Genomic DNA, 19,248 nt, shown 5'->3' with positions numbered 1-19,248 from the left:
GCCCATCCTTCTCTCCATGGACGCAGACATCTGCTTCCAACTGCCCGACATGTCCCTCTGGTTTTGACTTTCCTGGATGCCATGTCAATGCCACCACACAGAGTGCTGCCTCTACTGGGGACACTCACACAACCTCTCTGGGGGACATCTGAGCCAAGCAGGGATTGGGTGCACTGCAGAGAGGTCAAGTCATGTCGTGAAGTACCTTGTCCCACAAAGGCTCACTGTTCAGGGAGTTGACTGGAAAAGTAAGCTTATGCCCCTGGGCAGGGTCCCCATAGGGAGTGTCCTACACCCTGCCATCAGGTCTATTCCTGGTGCCATGCAAATTCAATTTGCAAGACCCAATGCTCTGGAAATGTCAAGAGCTAACGGAAATGTACCAGGAAGTGCACACCACAGCAAAGGGAGAGGATGGCACAGAGACCTATGCTATGGGTTAAAGGGCACGGAAAGGCCACCTTGAGCACAGGGGTCAGTCACCTCTTTCACAAACAAGGCAAAGGTCAATGCTCTCAGCTCTGGGAGCCTAAAGGGCTCTGTGGCTCCTAAGCCCTGCAGCTGCAGCCAGAAGCAGCACTGAACAGGATGTAAATGCTGAGTATGGTGATGTCAATAAAACTTTATTTACAAAACCAAATTGGTGGTAGTGGTGGTGGTGGTGGTGGTGGTGGTGGTGATGGTGGTGGTGGTGTCGGCGGACTGGTTCATTTCAAAGCATGCTGGAGTGGCATGGCCACTGAGCATCGGGAAACACAGAAAGGAATGCGACCGGACGCAGGGCTCCCAACACCCTAGACGTCGACCTATGGCACTGGAACAGGGTCCCTGAAGGTAAGTCTGGACAGTCAGATAAGGTAAGTACAATTTATTACAAGGAAATGGGACAAGATAAATCTTCTCTTCATCTCGCTATGCTTAAGCATCTTTAAGAGTGCAGGGAATTCATGTCTATCAGTCTGGTTTAGAAAAGTGTTTAGAGACAGCAAGAGTACACTCCATGGTTCCCTTACGAGGGTTCCAGGGATTCTGATATCTGGGTCAAAGTGAAAGTTAAGGAGAAAAAGGCTGTCAGGCAGGGCAAAAAGATTCCAATTTCTGGTCTCTTTGGGCTGTAATTTTTACTGTGTTCAAGGCCATGAATGCAGACAGGGTAATAACGAATACAGAACAAGAAGCTAGAGCTTCATTAAGACAAAACGAAAGTAAAAGTTTTGCCCTCTGCACCACTGCCTGAAGCAGGTTTTTCTAAGTCTTTTCCCGAGGATGGCATGTTGACCATTAGATTCACAAGATGATAATGACGAATTCACCTGCTTTTTCTTTTCCTATAATTAGGCCAGCATCGATTCAAGGTGTGGTCCAACCGACTTATTATAAAGGATGATACTGGTTGGTTGAAAAAGGTAGTAGCTTTCTATGAACCATATATTAAGTTTTTATGTATATTAAAATTAACATTGGAAAGAACAATGGTAGGAGAGGTAGCTGGAGGACAACTGCTGCAAATGCTTTCTTTTGAAAATGCTAATTAAGAGTACAGGAGAGCATTATTACCTATAAAGGAGGCTGGGGATATTAATGCTTATATGAAGGCATGCAAGGGTATCTTTTCTGAAAATGGAAAGATGCATATTTGGCACGTATTGATCCAGATAGAGTTATTAAATTATATGTTTAAATACTCTTGAATATCCTACAGGCACTTTCGCTCAGGATGAGTTGCCTTTAGAATGGGTTTATATTAAATAAAACTTTAACCAAACATTAACAATTAATGAGGAACAAATTTCTTTAATTATTCAGCAAGGCATACAAAGACCTGTTACTCTGTGGGGATATGATTGTGCTGCTATTGTTTTCCCATTAAGCAAAGATAAAGGGGAATATTTAATGCAGATGTCTGAGGTTTTTCAATTAGCCATGATTTCTTACACTGGAAATGTTGAATTTCATCCTCTCCATAGTAAATTGTGGGATTGCTTTAAAAAACAAAAAAAAATTTGATAAATACACTAATTTCTGTTGATCCATTACCATCAGCCCTTACTGTGTTTACAGATGGCTCTAAGACCAAGATGGCTTATTGGACCAAAGATTAATTTTGGGGACAAGAATCTTCTTTTGGGTCAGTACAACAAAATGAATTATTAGCGGTAATTAATGTATTCCAGGATTTTACTCATGATGTAAAAATATTATAGCTGAGTCCGCTTATGTTGTAGGAGTAGTACAGAATATTGCGACTGCTGTTGTTTCTACATCTAAGCCTATATTAAATGTTATTCTCACATATTAAAGGACTATTGTTATTATGAAACTCTAGAATATTCATTACATATACTAGATCACATTCAAAATTTCCAGAATCTTTAACACTTGGCAATCATATGGTAGATCAATTAGTGGCATTTGCTACCCCAGAAGAACACAGTCATAATCATGCCAATACAGGATATTTACATATTAAATATAAGATTCCCTATTCTCAAGCCAAACAAATTATTGCTAATTGCCTATGTGTCAGTCTTCACGTATAAAATGTATTCCATCTCAAATTAATCCCAGAAGGATGCAACTTAATACATCGTGTCAGATCGATATAACCCATATTTCTGAGTTTGGTCGCCTTTCACATATAGATGTAAGCATAGATAATTTTTCAAAATTTGTGTGGGCTACACCATTTCCAGGAGTACGCACTGCTCATGTTATACAGCATCTATTGGAAACTTTTGCTGTTATGGGACTGCCTTCTAAAATTAAAATTGATAATGGAAAACATATATTTCTTATCAATATAAACAATTTTGTCAACGATATCATATTGTACATATTACTGGTACAGAACACAATACACAAGGCCAAGCTTTTGTTGAAAGAATTCACCATACCCTGAAATGACAAATTATAAAATTAAAAAGGGGGAAAAGAGATGGCCTTATGCAACCTGAATGGAGTTTGCAGACCAGTCCCAGGGCTATATTGGCACAAGCATTATACGTTATTAATTTTCTTAATTTACCACAAGGTGAAGTTATATCAAGAGCCAATAGACACTTTGTTGAACTTCCCCCAAGAAGGCATGGAAAAGACAGTATGGATAAAAATTGCCCGGGATGCTGAATGGCAGGAAAGGACATCATTGTATATAGGGGAGAGGGTTTTGTCTCATTACAGGATGGGAGACTATTCTGGTTACCCGGGAGATGGATCCAAGCACAGAATAATAAGAACTGCTCCCTACCCTCAAAGGAATCCAGTTAAACCAGCTACATTTTCTCCTGATGGATGTTCTCAGGAGATGAGGAGGTGTCCTCCATTACTGAGGCCCTGGCTTCTCTTAGTGTCCACAAACAACAATGGATAAGGATCCGTGTAGTGACAACCCTATTACCTATGTGGGGTCAGGTGAAGCGATTAAGCACTGAAAGGAATAATTTTGTCTCCTTCAGGAAAGTCCTTTACGGCTGAGCACTTATTCTTAGCAATGTGTGTTTTACTCATGGTTTCTTCTGCTGCGGCCAATGCCAGTTATCGGGCTTATATTGCTTATCATGATGAAATCCTACTACTTTTCTGTTAGTAAATATATGGATAATGACACAGAACATGATTGGAAGTTAATTCAAGCCTATTTAGAGGGTAATGAAAGTGCTTCAAAAGTAATTAATGCCTTGAAATATGATGTTCGAATGTCTTTTGGTAAACAGCTAGAAGATATGGAATAGCGAAATTATTGGCTGATCAATTGACAGGATTAGATCCCAAGGCTTGGCTTCAAAGGATTTTCCATAGCATGGGAGGAGCTAGTTTTGCCATAATCTTATGTACATTATGTATTATGTTGCTTTATTTTTACATGACTAAACCCCTACAAGGACCTTTAGCTATGTTATGTAAAGTGTTACTTTAAAACAATAGAAAAAAGAAGGAATTGTTAAGACATAGAGATGCAGCTCCCAGGCAGGGTCAAGAAAGGCCTGGTGCCAGATTCAAGTAGGGGCTGGAATGCCGCCCTGGAGAAGAAAATGTTTTTCTCACTTGGCCTTAAATTATGTTCTGCTGTGTCCCGTTTTGTGGAAGTGGTTCTAACGCTCTCTTGGTAATGGTGAGTATATTTTGATTATAATAAGAGAGGTTATTTGTTATATGAATATTTTTAGAAGAAGCTTTCGTTTATTCGTCTTTCTTTGTTTAATCTTCCCTCATTGTTCCTGGTATCCTGGGAATAATGATCTTATGTTATCTTGACACAATGAAAATTGTAGTAATGCATATTCTTAGCTTAATAAGGATTAATAAAGCTTACAACTGCGTGCAGTTTCTTATGCCTTTGCTCTGCACCCCCTATGTCCTGGGGGTATGCGACCATACCCAGGGCCCCAACTCACTACACATTGACAATGGGTCACCCCACAAAACACAGAAGCATCTACCTTAGTCAAAAATGGACATTTTATTGAATGCACACACTAACACTGATTGATCACATCCATAGCTAAGATACTAGGGGCAGATCCGTGGCCCAAAATACATTCTTCTAAACCTATGAAGCGAAAGAAAGAAAGAAAGAAAGAAAGAAAGAAAGAAAGAAAGAAAGAAAGAAAGAAAGAAAGAAAGAAAGAAGGAAGGAAGGAAGAAGAAAAAACACAAAAAACTTAAGCTTCTCATAGGAACTTCGCAGGAAGTGTTGTCTGGCGGTCAGTTCTGATTAGGCCATTTTAGATGAAACAGTGCATAGTTACCCTTAATGTGATGGGCCCTATATAAAGCTTTTTGCAATATTGGAATTTTAACAAACCTCATCCAGAACATACAGCAGAGGCAAGGATGTGATCACCATGTCCTTGCTCTCTATCAGGTTATTTTTATGTGTCCTTGATTGTCAGGCATAGAACAGCAACAATCTGAAATAGCTGGTAGACATGGAACAAAGTGGCTAAAACTATAGTTGTGGGTTACACACCTCAACTGTCAAAGGCTAATGCTGTCCTCAGAGACCTCGGAGGCCCCTCTTGTAAGACTATCTATTGGAAAGTGGAAGCAGGTTTATCTGAGTTCAAAGTGAACCGGGCCAGCCAGGGAGAGGGCAACATGGGATACTTGAGACCCTGTCTAAAACCAGCACAAAAACCAACCCTTCATTCAAAGCATCATCTATTTATTCTTTATTATTTACCACCCTCTCCCTACCAGCCTTTCAGTCTGGAATGGTAGAAAAGGACTGGGAATGTTCCTTCTATTCTAAGGACCTTGATCTCTCTTTCCTTAGGTCCACATTAAGAACACATGCAAATGGATATCACCATCTGAACAACTTAGTATCATCTACTCAGTATATCTAGCCTAATACTGTGCTGTGACAATCTCAAGCTTCCTTGAGTTTCGCTGAACTAGCAAGAAGTATGAAGTACTGAGGCCACACCCCAGTGATCCTTTCAAGGGGTTAGAAGAAAACCATGAGAGATGCTCCACTTCTTTGTCCTTAGATTAAATCACATTGACACAATGTGGGTGGACTATTTAACCAGACATGTTTCTCCCAACCCCACCTTTCTGAGTTCAGACCATGGCAGAATTCATGCCCCACCACCCTAGATATTGAGTTTTGTGATATGTAATTATTATTTAAACGTATGTATTAAATTTTGTCATTTTGTTAATTTTTGTGGTTTTCCCAGTCTTCTTTGATTAACTTTCCTAGTTTTATTAATTTATCCCCTGTGTTCTCTGGTATTTTGTCCTTCCCTTCAAACTAAAGTATTCCTTTTAGGATCCTCTACAGAGCTGTCTTACTGGTTACTCATATTTTGTTAAATTTATTTTTAGTATGCATTCGTCAGCACAGTAGCTGGGCAGCTGCCTGCCCTCCATGGTATCAGATCTACTTTCCAAACAATAACGCTCAACTCTTACAGGCTGTGTAGCATCTTGACTGTTTTTGTTCCACTTGGACAGCCCTCAGGACCAGGCTCTCCTCTCCCTTAACCATGGCTGCTGTCCTCTTCCTCTCTTCTCTCCATCACACATGTTCTTCCTTTATTCTCTGGCAGCTTCTTCTTCCTTCTTCCCTCCTCATGATCCTCTCTAGCAAAGCCCTCAAAGCTCCCCTCCCCCATCTCTCTGCTGTGCAGCTGTTGGCTGTTGGCTTCTTTATAATCACAGTTAACTGGGAACAGGGTCAGTTATTTGGGGTTAACCAGTCCTGAGTTCCACAAATTAGCATTAAAATACAAGCAGAATTAGGCCAATCCACTACAGGGATTTTTGTTTGTTTGTTTGGTTGGTTTGGTTTAATTTTCATTTACCTTTTTACTTGTTATTTTATTTTTGGCTATTTTTTATTAATCGGTTATTTTATTTATTTACATTTCAACTGTTGTCCTGCTTTCCAGACTCCCCTCATCAAACCTTACATCCCGTTTCTGCTCAGCTTTGCCTATGTGACAGTGCTCCTGCACCCACACATATCCATCCCCACCTCACACCTCTAGGATCTGCCTTTGGTGGGGCTACAGGCCTCACCTTGAACCATAGAGCATCCTTGCATACAGTTTGGCTGGCAGTTTGGCCCCTGGGAGCTTGGGGATTAGGGAAAGAAGATCTGTTCAGATATTAAAGCCAATGTTTGCTGCATTCTCTTCTTTTTCTGGTTATAGGTGAAATTATGTTTGTGTGCTTCTCTTTTTTTAAATTATTGAGAGAAGATTAATTTCTTGGTTTTTCTTGGGTATAGTTTAGTTCATTGTCTTGGAGTTTTCGTCCTGTTAGCCTCTGTTGTGCTTTCTTACAGAAAAGAATTGTTTAAATTTGGTTTTGTCATGAAATATCCTGGTTCCTCCTTTTATGGTGATTGAGGATTATGCTGGATATAGGAGCCTGTGTCTGCAGTACATCTGCCCAAGATTTTCTGACTTTTAGAATCTCTGTTGAGAAGTCTGGTGTAATTCAGATACATCTGAATTTATTTGTTACTAGATATTTATACCTTACCCCTTTTAATGTTCTTTCTTGATCTGTGCATTTAGCGTTTTAATTATTATGTGAATGGAGGAATTTTTCTGGTACAATTAGTTTGATGTTCTGTAGGCTTGTTGTACCTTTATTGCCTTTTCTTTCTTTACCTTATGGAAGTTTGCTGCTATGATTTGTTGAAGGTGTTTACTGGATCTATGAACTAGAAATCTTAATTCTCTTCTCTATCTATTATCCTTAGGTTTCAACATTTAATTGTGTCCTGAAATTCATGGATGTTTTGGATTCAGTAAACCATACATGTTTATCTGAGATGGGTGTTTTGTGCTTTGTGGGATGACCTCCTTGACCCCAGGCTGCATGAAGAATCTCAGCTGACAATGGGGACATAAATCATGAGTTTGTGTAACAAGACCCAGGCCTCTTCCAGGTTCTTAGATATTAACTGAGAACCTCAAATACAGTAGTAATGTGATAGTGTGGTGTGAATCTAGTTACTCTTCTCTATTTTGATATAGATGACTCTTTTTGTGTCATGGTCAGCTTATAATGACTAGAAGACCTAAGCTTGAGAATAACCAAAGACTACATTGCTTCTCTAGCAGCTGAGCTTTTAAAAGCCCTGGTGTGACAGCAACTTTTGGTGGACATTCTGGATTATTCCTTCTGTACTTTAACTCTCTGTGTCACTTCCACCATGAGTAAGTTAGTTCAATTCCATAAATTGAAAATCCATCACCTGGAAGAAATACTCTTTTTTTTAAAGATTTATTTATTTATTTATCATATACAAGTACACCGTGACTGTCTTCAGACACACCAGAAGAGGGCATCAGATCTCATTACAGATGGTTGTGAGCCACCATGTGGTTGCTGGGATTTGAACTTAGGACCTCTGGAAGAGCTGTCAGTGCTCTTAACCACTAAGCCATCTCTTTAGCCCAAGAAATACTTTCTGAATATGATCTGAGATTGGCCATGGAAAAAGGGTAGCTTGAACTGTCCCACCTAGGTTCTGGGCCTGCACAGGCCTGCTCTCCAAAAGAAACCTGTGTTCACAGCTGTTGGCTGGCTAAGAAAGATTTCACGAGACGTGATACACAGCCCTCGGACTTCTGCTCCAGTCATCTGCACAATTTTTCCCGGACGATATCCTCATACCTCCAGCAGGCGGGTGATGAAGCTGTCCACTCTCAGCTCCCCTTCAGCCATCTTGTGGGCACCAGACTCTCCTCCCTGCAGCAGGAACAAAGGCTTCTCCATGGTGGCTGCAGCAGCAGTGGTGGTTTGGCATTCTCACCTAGGAGGCCCTATGCCTTTCTACCCCAGTTCCAACTCACCTCAGGCCCGGGCCTTCCCCCCATCCACTTCCCACGGAGCAGGGAGAGCAGCACCCACTAGAAATAAAAGGGAAGCCCTTGGTCCTGCCAAGAGTGAACCCCCAGTGAAGGGGCTTGTTGGGGGGGGAGGGTGGTAATGGTGGGAGGATGAGGAGGGGACACCAATAGAGAAGGGGAGGGGGAGGGGTTAGGGGGATGTTTGCCTGGAAACCCAGAAAGGTAATAACAATTGAAATGTAAATAAGATATACCCAATTTAATAAAGATGGAGAAAAAAATAGAAAGAAAAGGCACACATTTAAAACAGAAGAATATGGACCCTAATTTTAAACCACAGCTCTGTCAATTAACTATACCTTAAGGAAGCTCAGAAAAGCAGGCCAAACAATTAATATTTTCTCGGTTTAAGTAAATAATAATGTCCGTTTCTTGCTATTGTGGAGGGAATTAAATAGATAATATGTAATCATGGAAGTTTTGAAGTACCATCCATTTTTCTTTTCATTAAATCAATCTTACTCATTTCATTGATGAAATATGTATGTTTTCCATTTCACAGTTATATGTATAATAAAACCAGTATAAAAACCTTCAGAATATTCAGTTATTATAGATATTTGTCATTTCTTACAGAGGGCAACTATGATTGACTACACCCAATTCTATAAAAAACAAAACTCAGGAAACCTGGCCCTTGGCAGCAATGAATCAAGAAATATCTCGGATGGTGGGGCATGAATTCTGCCAAGCAATGACCTCAGATAGGTGGGGTTGTGAGGAAGATGTGTGGTGGAATAGCACACTAGATTCACGTTGTATCATCTTGATTTAATCGAAGGACAAAGAAGTGCAGTATCTCTGATGGCTTTCTTCTAACCCCTTGAAAGGTTCACTGGGGATTGACCATAGAACTTCATTCTTCTTGCTGGGGCAGCAACACTCAGGGAAGCTTGAGATTGCCATAGGCACAGTATTAGGCTAGAAATGCTGAGTAGGTAATATTAAGTTATTCAGATGGTGATACCCATTTCATTTGTTCTTAACGTGGACCTAAGGAAAGACAGATCGAGGTCCTTAGAATACAAAGATCATTTCCAGTTCTTTTCTACCTTTCCTGAATGAAAGACTGGTTGGCAGAGAATGGTAAAAATTCAAGAATTGGTAGATGATGCTTTGAATGAAGGGTGTGTTTCAGTGCTGGTTTTAGACAGGATCTCAATTACCCCATCTTGTTCTCTACGTTGCTCGTCAGGTTCACTTTGAGCTCAAATAAAGCTGCTTCTACTTTCCAACAGGTAGTCTTACAAAGGGGCCTCCAAGGACTGTGAGGACAGCATTAGCCAATGAGAATTGAGGTGTGTAACCCACAACTATAGCTTTATCTGAAAGACCCTCAGACAGAGGAGACTCTCGCTCCAGTCCTGAGGACAATCACCACCCCATGAACACACAGGACTCAGTCTTGATGTAAAAACAAGAGGTTTACTTTGGGATACCAATGCACTGGGGCTCGACACGGTCCTCACGCAGGAGGGATGTGAGGAACCTCAAACAACAGAAATATACAGCTTAAAATGTCAGTTAAGATTACACAGTTTCCTTAGCTCAGCTATTTCGTGCCAAGGATAACTAGGCAGATGTTTCTCGTCCTGGAATTCCTGGGATAAGGCCGTAACCACATCAATGCAGCTATTTCAGTATGAAGGACGTCTGACTTGATATATGTTTTCTTATCCTGGGGTTCCCAGGACAAGGACCAAGGATATCTGTCTTGGCAGGTGTTTCTCTTCTGGAGTTCCCAGGACAAGGCTATAGCTATGTCAGCCTATAGCACAGCTGCATTCAGTACCAAGGATATCTCACTTCTATAGTGGTCAGTCAGCTTCCCAGAGATGTTTCCTGTCTTCTAATTGCCCTGCAGTAAATATGTTCTGTACCCTCTGTTCTTATGGTCCGGCAGCTTCCTAGAGAGTGGGTGGGAATGTGCTTTCTGTACTTTCTGGTCTATTGTCTAATGTGTAGGTGCTAAGCGAGGGCCAGCTTAAAAGATTCTCATTCGTAAGAAATGGCTGTACTGATATCAAACGGGGATCTTTCATATCCACTTTCTTCCAAGTCTACCAGTCATCTCAGATTGTTGCTGTAATATGCCTGACAATCAAGGACATAGAAAAATAACTTGATACACAGCAAGGACATTGTGATCATATCCTGTGTTGTTATGTATGTTCTAGATGAGGTTGGTTAAAATGACAATATTGCACAAAGCTTTATATAGGACCCATCAAATTAAGGTTCACTATGCACTGTCATAGCTAAAATGGCCTGGTCAGAAGTGACCACTGGATCATTCTTCTGTAACTTCACATGAAAGGCTTGTGCTTTTTGTGTTTTTTTATTTTTCTGTTTTTTCTTATTTATTTATTTATTTATTTATTTATTTATTTATTGTTTTATATGTTGTCAGGAAGATAGTTCAAGTCATGGATCTGCCCCCAAAATCTGAGCTTTGCTACCAATACTGTAAACAGTATTAGTGTATGCATTCAATAAAATAACTTGTTTTTTTTTTAGTAGGATAGATGCGTTTGTGTTTTGTGGGGTGATCCATGAAACAGGAGTGAAGATGCTTGTTTCTTACTCTGTCCACTGAGTTATGTCTCTAGGCTTGTCCAACTCCTTTGGCTGTACCCCCCCCCCACACACACACATTGCTGACTATTTTATTTTTCAGATGAAATCAGACGTTATAGCTTAGAGAGGCCTGTAAGCAATACTGCTTTTGTAACTTAGGTGCAGAGAGGAGAGCCCCACACTCAGCCTGAGGGTGCATTCACTGGTGGATCCAATATTTCAGTTTCCTCTGCTAACAGATCACCACATTGTTGCCAGGACCATAATGAATGCAATTCTTTCTCCTAAGGAATCCGGTGGCAACTGTTAAATGTTAAGCACAAAGCTTCAGGTTGTACCTATAATACACACCCACATCGCAACCTACCCTACAGGCTATTTCTGGGTGTGATTTCATGCACCTGCACATGATGAGACAGGAGACCTCTTTGGCTACTTATAGTAACTGGTGTGATTTCTCAGTAATCTTTAATGGGTAATATTGCTGACTGAGGAGAATTTGAGGTAGGATGAAACATTTCTGTGCAGGGATTGGGGAGGAAGCACTCATTTAGATATATAGCAATGACTTAGGTTTTTCCAATCAAGCCTAGAGCCAAATTTGGCTTTGGAAGCATGTGGTGCTCAGTGGCTATGCCACAGGGAAGTCCCCTGAAAAGGGCACATAAGCTTTTGCTCAGTACAGGGAGAACATTAGCAGGGAGGCAAAGTCTGTTCTCCGTGACATCAGCCGTCCCTTCGTGGACATTCTATTGTCTCCTAGAGAGACCTTGGAATCCCTGTGATGTCACCAGTATCGTTGTGACAACCAATTCCCTACTTTTTCTTTTAGTGTCCAAAGGATATATCCACAGACATGTTTGCCCGTCTTTGTAGGCGCTTTGGGAGAGTTGATGTTGATAGAGAAGAGTCTAGAGTGAAGCAAACGAAACCTAAAGGTAATGATGGACACAGGACATGGGGAATGTGGAGTAAGTTCTGGGCAGTGTATGTTGAGCTTCCTCTCAGGGGTGAGTGTGGGGGCCTTCAGCTGGCCTTTATAGCAATGGGCCACAACCACTGGAACATCTCCACAGATATTGAATTCCATGATTATCACAATTCCTGAAAGTCAAGGTTTTCACATTATTAGTTTCTCCATAACCACATGGAGGATATGGCAATGCCTATGCTATTATTGGGTGAACTTCTAGTCTTTACTTTTACAGTGCATTCGGTATGTTAAATTGATATAATAACACCATAAGTAGTCATGGAGGGTATAACTTTTCGGAATTAAACAGGGCATCAGTGTACTTCACTTTCATTGCTTCTTTAAATTCAGTGACTATCTGACAGTAGTAAGAGGGAGAGAATTGTGCTCCTGGCCATGACCTTATATTCTTAGAACTCCTGTGACTACCTCTGGCTGACGGGGCCAATCTTACCTTCATATATTAGAGGTTCTGTGTGGCAGATATTTTTCTACAGTAGCCAAACTATATGGAGCAGGTAGAGAAAGAGCCTGTAACCTATTGGCACTTCTGGGGCATTTGTCATTTCAGTAGGGGGAATTAATAAATCTGTTGACCATGTCCTCCCCCTACATGACTTTTTAATGCAAAGTTATTGGACTAGAGTAACAGTGTAGGATATCTGAGTATCCGTGATCAATCAATTCATTGTGGATGCTGAATTGATGATCTGACTTCTGAAACCAGAGGGGTGAGGGTCCTGAAACCAGGTTGTAGCCTGCGTACCTGATAATAATCCTGGAGAAGGCATCTCTCTGGTACTTGTAAGCCTGTGTGGGCGGGCATAGGGAACACCTGGCTGCTTACATCTCTTGGTCTCTATATAGTAGTGGGGGAACTGTGATCCACTTAGGATGCCTCTTACACATAGATCAAACTCCTTGCAGTGACACTGGCTTCCAAGCATGTTCTCCTGTTTGGACCTCACTGTGGTCTGTGTATGCTCTATGCATTCACCCCATGCGGGTTCACTTGTGTTCTTCTACCTACAGCGGCCTGCAGACAGACGTCATCCCCTGAAAATGTCCTAAACAAGGTGCAGGCCAACGAGGAAGAGGAGAGGCTGAATAGAGAACTGGAGCTAACTACCAAGGAGAGAAATGAGCTGACAGATCGCCTCCTTTATGTGACAGGTGGATCCATGAGCAAGAGGTATGCATTGCTCCAAACAAACGACCTTGTTCTAAACCTCATCTCCCATAGATAGGAGATTCAGAACCTGACCCTTACTGAGGAGTGAGATTGAAAATGGACTCTCTGATTCTGCCTGTTGAAAATCTGAACTTGCAATCTGAGTGAAGATTTCAGGGATAAAGTCACTGGAGCATGAGTTCCCAGTGTACAATTGGAAAGCCCTTGACAGGTGGTAGTTTTGCAAGGTTCTGGGTGCTGTGAGTTTGTGGAGAGTGTTTGTGCTTGCTAGGAAGGTGACTGAACGCTATCATCTCCTGGCAGCAGCCTTAGGTGACAGGTCCCACAGTGTTCATATCAATGCTTAAGTAGAAGGCCTGAGGCTCCGGCCTGCTCCTTCTTGTCTCTGTGCCTTACACTCTGAGACAGTAATGGTGCATGCATTTCTACTGATTCTCATTGTGCTCTTTCCATATTTGTCTCTCTCATTCTCTGAGTCTGTTTACTTTTCTTTTCTTTTTCTTTTTCTTTTTTTTTTGGTTCTTTTTTTCAGAGCTGGAGACCTTACTTTTCTTTTCTTGTGGGTGTGCCCCAGCTTGTGTGTCTGTGTGTGCACAGCTCTGCATGCATGTGCACAACCTTTATATGTTTCTCTATCCCTCCACCTTTGGAATTTAGGGGTCTGTTTTTTGACCTCAGGATTTACCTTTATAATAGTTTCATGGAGGTGTAAGTGCTTTATTTTGGAAGCCCCACTTTCAACAGCACAGTTCTTTGCCTGTGTAGTCACATTTGTCTATACATTTGTATGCCTTGGGCAGATTATAAGTTTGTGGCAATATCTGGTCTCATCTCCAGAATTATGTGTACTGTCTGCCTCTAGAATATTAGTTATTCGGCTTGTAGCATTCCACTTGTCAAAACAGGAAAAATGAAATCAGAGGTTTCTGGATGTGTGTGTGTGTGTGTGTGTGTGTGTGTGTGTGTGTGTGTGTGGTTGGGTAAGCTCTGTGGCCTAGGCTCTTGACAGCATAACAGGTTTGAATGCAGATCCAGCCCTCCTGATTGAAAAAAGTGAGCCAGGGAACCCTTTATCTGGGTGCTTAGCTTCTGTTGTCCTGGGCACACAATTCCAAGTTTCTGAAGCTGAAGAAGATCCAAATATGTAGAATTCAGAAAGTGTCCTTCCAGGGCTGGGGTAATACAAGACATAGCCTGAGTTCATATAATCCTAAACCTTGATGTTCATTGGGTTCTATCTTCCTGGGGCCAGCCCCTACTTCAGGCCAAATCCATTTTATGAAAACTTGAAGATAAAGGAGAAAGAGGTCATGTCATTACTGCACAACTTAGACACAAAGAACATTGAACATCGTGAGAAATTTCAGGAGCTCAAGAAGGAGATTAACTTCTATCGGTAAGTACTGGTCAAAAGGGCCCATCACTTGTGGAATATCCATTGCTGCCTCTCTTTGTTCTGGACTGGAGAGCCTGCAGCTCTGGGTCCATGTCTTCTGCTGTTTAAATATCACTGTGCCGTGGGTCTTTTGGACTCAGTTTCAGTTCCATAAGAGACTGTGACTTCTCACCACAGTGTCTATGCATCTTTAGAAGGCTCTGGATAGAACTATACTGATTCAGGCATCAGAGTGTTATTAGGCCGACCTGGGCCTCTGGGGTCATACCAGGTTTAACAAAGCTCAATGTGGGGACCACATGGTTAGCATGACCTCCCTTGGTTCTACTGTCCTCTTGTGGTTGTTTACTGCCTACTAATTGATGTTGCCCAGATGCATTGGGCTTTCATGGATAGTTGTAGATTCCTTGTTCTTTTGGAGAGACATGGACTGTTAGGTGCTTGGGTCACAGAAACAATTTATTCTTCCCTGGATTGGCCGTTTGCTGTTTGTGGAGCAGCCTTACATGTATGGAGATGTATTCTATGAAGTCTTTATGGGTATCTGGGTCCTGGTGGAGTTTGTGGGATTTGGCAGTTGGAATGGGAGGAAGAGGCTTCAGGATCTTACTATGCAGAGTGTGTTTCCAGCAACCTGCACAGCCGGCTCCTGATGGACCAGGCATGTATGAAGAAGAAGTTGGTCACATTGAAGCAGGAGAGCAAGGAGTTAGAGCGATATTTGTTTGAGTTGAACCCGAATGCTGAAGACGAACAGGAGAAGACCAGCAACCTCCAGACCCAGCAAAATGTGGTAGGAACAAGCAGCTGAGTCAGATTAACAATGTCTGATACCATTTGCCTATTGGATACATCTTTGCTTCCCCTATCATCTTTCTAATCTCCCCACACCCAATCAGTCACCCACCCCATGTGATAGAGTTATTCATTGCTCTGTCTATGCACAAGTATTCTGGGATGTTAACCACTTTTCAGAAACTGAATTATGGGCAAGTACACTTCTCTGCCCTTTTTGAAACTGCAGTCCAGAAATGGTGACAGAGGAATAACATATCACATGACTGCATCTCCCTGTCATAGATTGGATGCTATGAAGAGTTTTGAACGAGTTCTTGGTCGTGTGACAAAGGTCATACAGGGGTCATGTGATGGTTGGAAGCACCTTGTAGGGATAAGAACCAAGTGCAAATGGCAAATGAGTCCTGGTCTTTGGCTTTGATCTCAGTATCATGTGGCCTTCTACTTTCTTCCTGCAACCCAGTTAGGTCTCTTCTCCTTTCCCCGTTCTTGGTTTTCACTGGTAGAAGTTTGAGGAGCAGCTTGTTCTCCCACAGTACTGTGAGGGTTGTTGGTGACTTTCCCCAGGCTGCAGAGATATCAGCAATGATTTCAGTGAAAAGATCAGTGCTGTCAGTCCAATGCAGCTGAAGGGACAGAAGGCAGCAACTTGACACCTGGTATGCGTGTCCCCACTAAATCAGTGTCTTAATAGCTGCCTTCTCCTCCCAGGTCTCAGGAACTGCAGGAGACATGGAATAGGACAGATCCCAAGAAGACAGCCCCCTGAAGAGTGAGTTTCTCTGTCAGGAGTTCCCTGCTGACGACAATCCTCAACAGTCAAAGACTTTTTTGGGGAGAATATTCTTCTTCTCAGTTAATTTCCTCATTGTATAGAGACCCTAAATTTATGTATCCGTATGCCAGCCTGTCTCATTGAGGTCTTTCTCCTCTCTCATACCGACAACACCATTTGAGAGACATCTGAGGGGACTGCCTTGACATCTCCCTAGAGGAGAAACAGCACTACAACTGTGTTTCTAAATGTTCATTAAGAAAATGCTGTTAAGAAATATTTTTGGTTATGATTTTCATTGAAGTTTTCTTTTTGTTATTTCATACTTATATATTCTTGTTACTGTTTTTCATTTTTTATACCATTTTAGTTGTTCATTTTATGCCTGTTTTTTGTAAATTGTATTCCTTATGAATAAAAATTGATTTGTAACTCTTGACTCTTAAGACCATCTTATTCAAGGGTCCTTTCCCCTCCTGTAGACTTAGAATTGACAGCTGGATATGGATCTTTGCATGGTCCAGGCAGCATGAGTAAATAGGGAATTTAAAGCCACCAAGCTGTACACAGGGTGATAGTGTCTTTTGTGTGGATAATGTGACTTTTTTTATGGACACACACTTTATGATGTAATCACTGACATACTGTATCCATGCTGTCATGTGTTCTGCTCATCCTAATCTATATCAGTCTACAACACCCATTCCTTATTGACTGTTTGCCCAGATATTGAGTAACACACACTCATGCCTGTAGAGCTGCAGAAAAAATGACAACTTTCACAAAGGAATATAGAATAATCCTAATCGAGAACCATGTGCCTCGGTTTTTCTTACAATACAGCATTAGTATTAAACCACAAAGATAATGACCATCAACGTCATTTTGGGAAATAGGTTTTTATAGGTGCTGTTTCATTTGATCATTCATATGCTGTGTTTTTTATTGTTGCTGATTATATTTATTTTTATCATGTAACTCAATGGATCTTTTTTTTTCAAATGTATGTCTGGGCCAATCCTGAGTGCATTTCCCTCATGATCCAAAAGAGGGAATAGCATTCCCCATTGTAGATGATTGTTAGGGTCCATGTGGTTCTTCTGAGAGAGCAGCAGATGCTCTAACCTGTGAGCCATCACCACAGCTCCTGTAGGTAGCTTTTGTCCTTCCAGGGCATGTGCTATACTAGATGGACGCCATCATCTCCCATTAAGGAGAGAGATCTCAGGAGATTTGTATGTACAGGTGGTTGAGGGGTGCCTGCTCAATGTGGTAGCCTGCTAGGCATCCACACCGGGCTCTGGTGCCTCCACTGCTCATTGTGCATTCAGCATCATCCTCCAGCATCACTCAGTTTCAATTCCAAACAGAGCTTTCACTTACTATCGATGATCATATAGATTATGCACATCTGATAAAATACAGAAGAGACTAGCCTCCTTCTACAGGCCAACTTGGCATAATGAATTCTTTTGATAGAAAGCAAGATAATTATCTTAATCTATGCAGTTTAGGGAGGTCCTCAAGAGCATCCATAGTGAATGCAGACTGCAGCTGTGACCACATGTTTCTTTTGCAGAGCAGGTCTGTGCAAGCCCAGAACTTAGGTGGGATAGTTCATGTTTCACCTTTTACATGGAAATCTGTGATCGTATTGAGAAAGTATATTTTCCACGTGACTCATTTACAATTTATGGAATTAAACTGACTTACTGAGAGTGGAGGTGACTCAGAGAGATAAAGTGCAGAAGACTTATCCAGTATGTCTGCAAACAGATGCTGTCTCATTAGTGCTTTTCAATGCTCAGCAGCTAGAGAAGCAAGGGAGAGGCATTGGTGACTCTCAAGCTTAAGTCCTCTAGTCATTATAAGCTGAGCATGACACAAAAAGTCATAGGTATCACACTAGAATCTAGTAACTAGATTTAACCAACCTATCACATTAATGCTATGTTTGGTGGTATTTTTTGCTCTCTTAGGACCTGGAAGAGGCTTGGGGTTTTCTAATCCTACTCATAATTTATTAATCTTCCCAACACTATGTGCTTTGTTCTGTTAATGCTAACAGCGCCATCCAATACCTAGGATATTTTCTACTGACATGTGTGACGTGAGACAAAACAGTCCCTGTCATCCCTCACCTGAATAAACTTCCTTAGAGTTCAGTGTAGTTGGAGGGTCCTTCTTTCCTCTCCAAGATCGAGAAACATTTCCAGTCTTCAGACAAGTGTGTCAGCCATTGTCCAGTGACTGTCGTGAGATGTCCACATTGTCAGCTGAGTGAGGGCAGGGCAGGGGATTGGGGCAGGGCAGGGCAGGGCATTGGGGCAGGGCAGGGGTTTGGGGCAGGGCACAGCAGGGCAGGGCAGGGCAGGGCAGGGCAGGGGATTGGGGCAGAGTCCATGAGATGTCAGTAGGCAACAGGCCAGCTGGGGCTAGTGTGGGTTCAGGGCTTCTAGTGTGGGTGTGAGAGGAGGAAATTAGGAATGGTCAGATTCTGATGCAGCACATAGGCCGGAAGCAGCTTAGATCATCTCAGTGCCATATAGGGACATTGTAGACACTGATGGGCAGTGTGGGGATGGTAGGGCCCCATATAGTGCTCTCTGCAGGTGTCAGGTGAGCATATAGTGGCTCTGTCAGACTTATGACAATCAGGCAGGCACTGGGTGCAAGTGAGAATCATGGGACAAGCCCTGTGTGCAGCCTGGTTTGGGGACATTCCCAGGTGCCCCATGGACTGCAAATTAAAGGCAAAGGACACAGGGAAGCCAGCAATTCCCATGCACAGGACATAAATACCTGTAGAACTTTCTAGAATTTCCATAGACTATCTGTTACTAGTCCTCATTATAGAAGGCACCAACATTCTGCCCTCTACTTCAACTTGGTGAGACAGCTATTCTAACTCCAGCAGGAAGGCCTCAGGGAAGACAGTAAGAACTCGCAGGTGACCCCTTTTATATTGAAACAGGGTCTTCCTATGGAGCCCAGAGTGGCTGTAGGATACTAATGCTCCTGCCTCACAGTGACTAGAATTCCAATCCACCCTCAAGAGCAGTTGATTCATCACTAGATCAGACTAAGGACATGTGAGGCCCCAGGGTGCTAGGATTACCAGGGTCCTAGTAAGTTTCTCCAGCCTAAATTACAACCTGAGTC

General features: G+C 42.0%; 3 protein-coding genes across 12 annotated transcripts in view; 1 reads left to right on the top strand and 2 right to left on the bottom strand.

The window, feature by feature from the left end:
* The window catches only part of LOC147998913 (disks large homolog 5-like), a 133,021-nt gene that overhangs the window by 95,355 nt on the left and 18,418 nt on the right, over window positions 1-19,248 (bottom strand). The window lies entirely within an intron of this gene.
* Window positions 1-19,248, bottom strand: part of LOC134483566 (uncharacterized) — a 37,777-nt gene that overhangs the window by 10,931 nt on the left and 7,598 nt on the right. The gene's annotated exons all lie outside the window — the stretch shown is intronic.
* LOC147998916 (disks large homolog 5-like) lies at window positions 638-16,524 on the top strand. Of its 10 annotated transcripts, XM_087595815.1 has the most exons (10): window positions 638-834; window positions 1,339-1,406; window positions 2,062-2,128; window positions 8,952-9,083; window positions 9,614-9,673; window positions 11,785-11,890; window positions 12,958-13,117; window positions 14,370-14,513; window positions 15,144-15,306; window positions 16,023-16,523. In XM_087595815.1, exons 5-10 carry the CDS (start codon window positions 9,662-9,664, stop codon window positions 16,050-16,052), a joined length of 615 nt encoding a protein of 204 aa, XP_087451941.1. In that variant the 5' UTR covers window positions 638-834; window positions 1,339-1,406; window positions 2,062-2,128; window positions 8,952-9,083; window positions 9,614-9,661; the 3' UTR covers window positions 16,053-16,523. The 10 variants fall into 10 exon arrangements, with proteins under 10 accessions (XP_087451941.1, XP_087451944.1, XP_087451948.1 ...); XM_087595816.1 differs by lacking the exon at window positions 1,339-1,406 and having other exon boundaries at window positions 742-834; XM_087595819.1 differs by lacking the exons at window positions 8,952-9,083; window positions 9,614-9,673 and having other exon boundaries at window positions 665-834.

The sequence above is a fragment of the Rattus norvegicus genome, chromosome 19, assembly GCF_021556685.1.
Source record: "Rattus norvegicus strain SHRSP/BbbUtx chromosome 19, alternate assembly SHRSP_T2T, whole genome shotgun sequence".
NCBI lineage: Eukaryota > Metazoa > Chordata > Mammalia > Rodentia > Muridae > Rattus > Rattus norvegicus.
The sequence above is the reverse complement of the archived record's forward strand: the minus strand, read 5'-3'. Positions and strand labels throughout refer to the sequence as shown.